Source organism: Trachymyrmex cornetzi, unplaced genomic scaffold (assembly GCF_001594075.2).
Source record: "Trachymyrmex cornetzi isolate Tcor2-1 unplaced genomic scaffold, Tcor1.1 scaffold4732, whole genome shotgun sequence".
Classification (NCBI taxonomy): domain Eukaryota; kingdom Metazoa; phylum Arthropoda; class Insecta; order Hymenoptera; family Formicidae; genus Trachymyrmex; species Trachymyrmex cornetzi.
The window spans coordinates 743-2,650 of NW_017299544.1; the positions used below are offsets into that span (position 1 = coordinate 743).

The 1,908-nt window shown below is 25.7% G+C and overlaps 1 protein-coding gene across 1 annotated transcript in view; it reads left to right on the forward strand.

Annotated features, from left to right (window-relative positions):
* The window catches only part of LOC108765189 (uncharacterized), a gene marked incomplete at its 5' end in the record, with an annotated part of 2,089 nt that extends 738 nt beyond the window's left edge, over positions 1-1,351 (forward strand). The window contains 3 exons of the mRNA XM_018513779.1: positions 1-62; positions 175-557; positions 826-1,351. Coding sequence (XP_018369281.1) covers positions 1-62; positions 175-557; positions 826-1,067 — 687 coding nt within the window. The remainder of the gene's footprint in view (positions 63-174; positions 558-825) is intronic.
* Between the last annotated feature and the right edge of the window lie 557 nt (positions 1,352-1,908).

Below are 1,908 nucleotides of genomic sequence, written 5' to 3' on the forward strand. Positions count from 1 at the left end.
TCAGTATCATGGCCATATTTTGAGTTAATGGGATTTTTACGATCAACAGTAACACGTCGAAAGTTCGTAAATATTATTATATAATTATCATTACATAACATTATCACATAATTATCAATTTAATTATTTAATATATTTTAATATATTATTTAATATGTTTAAATTTATTTTTAGGACATTTAGTAACATAAAACCACTTATACCTTCTACTAACGGGATAAAGAACAAGGATTATTGTGTTAATGTAAAAGAACCATTAAAAGATCAAAATTCTACATGTGTTACTCCATCAAATTACAGAAGCAATACTTATAAAAAAGATACTTTTTTAGAAAAAAAAAATTCTGCAACATCAAGTTCTACTACAAGTGATACAGAAATTCTAGAATTTTTTCCAAAAAGTTTTGATTCCCAAAATCAAGCTTATTCTAGATCAACAGTACCAAATTATTCATTAAAACGACAAAATATGGAATTAGAGGAAGGAATTATACCCTCAAAAAACGTACAGGGCTTAGGAACTAGCAATATAGATAAAAGAAATATTAATATACCAGGTACGATTATTTTGCATATGAAATTTGGTAATTTTACATTTCATATTTTGTATATTTGAAATATACATACATATATTTGTACACATACATGTGTACATTTAGGGTCTAGCAGGTTGCAACAATTTTTTAAATGGGTTTCAAAATATAGCCTGCTTGCCGAGTAATTGGTACATTTTATGTGTATTTATTAAATACACACTTTTGTGTGTATTTATTTCAAATAATTTAGTAAATATTTATGTATATGTATTTATTGATTCACCAACAGAAAAAAGACGACGTCAGAGTATTAATAAAAAAGAAAATGAGATTCCATTACTTGAACAATCTTTAATATCAGAAATAAAGAAAACAGATGAATCCATGAACAAAATGATATCTGATCCAATAACAGCTTTTTGCAATTATTTGGCAACGCAACTTCGTACATTGTCACAACATAATTTCACAACATGTCAAAGAAGAATACTATCGCTCTTGTTTGAACTTCAAGATAATTATACTCAGTAAGATTATTACAAGTAGCGTTCATTTGACGTTGGAATTCTAGTCATCTTCGGTCGCTGTAGCCATAGAACTACAATTCGAGTCTGCTGAACGCGACCATTGTGATCAAACGGAACATGCTTCCTATTATTACATTTCTATATTACCGATTAAATAAGTAGTAACATTGCATACATACAATATACTGAGCAATATATTTTTTTATTTTTAGTTATTTAAAGTTACGTAAAGTATTCTATATAAAGTAGATTCTTTTTTGTTAAAATATAAGAGAAGTATACTCAGGTTAACGGTCTCGATAAAAGTTTTGTTTTATTTTATAAAAATATATAAATTCTATTTTAAATATTTTATTGGCGCTTAATGTACGAATTTTATTGTATTACTAATTTTGTAAAAAATTACGTGGTTACATATATTTTATCATACATATATAAAAATATACTTAATCCTAAACTACAGCTATAAAAAGTACTAAATTTTAAAGTGGTCTGTTTGAAACATAGAATGCAAGTGAATCTTACGATTAATAAACGAAATTTCATTTTTTTATTTATAATTTAAAAATTTTATAAAGTATAACAGGGGAGACAAGTAGGGGAACAAAAGTAACATGGGTGTATAAGTTATAACATCTACATAAAAAAAATCTTATAATAAATATATTATATATCTTATAATATATCTTATATTAAATATACATTTCTTGCCAAGGTACAGAGCCTTCTTGTACAAAATATTCACAAAATTCATTTCTAATACTTGCTGCTAATTGTGAATGTGTATTACTTCCTATGTTACTAACATTTCTAATGGCTGTATTTTCTTGTATAACATTTCGACA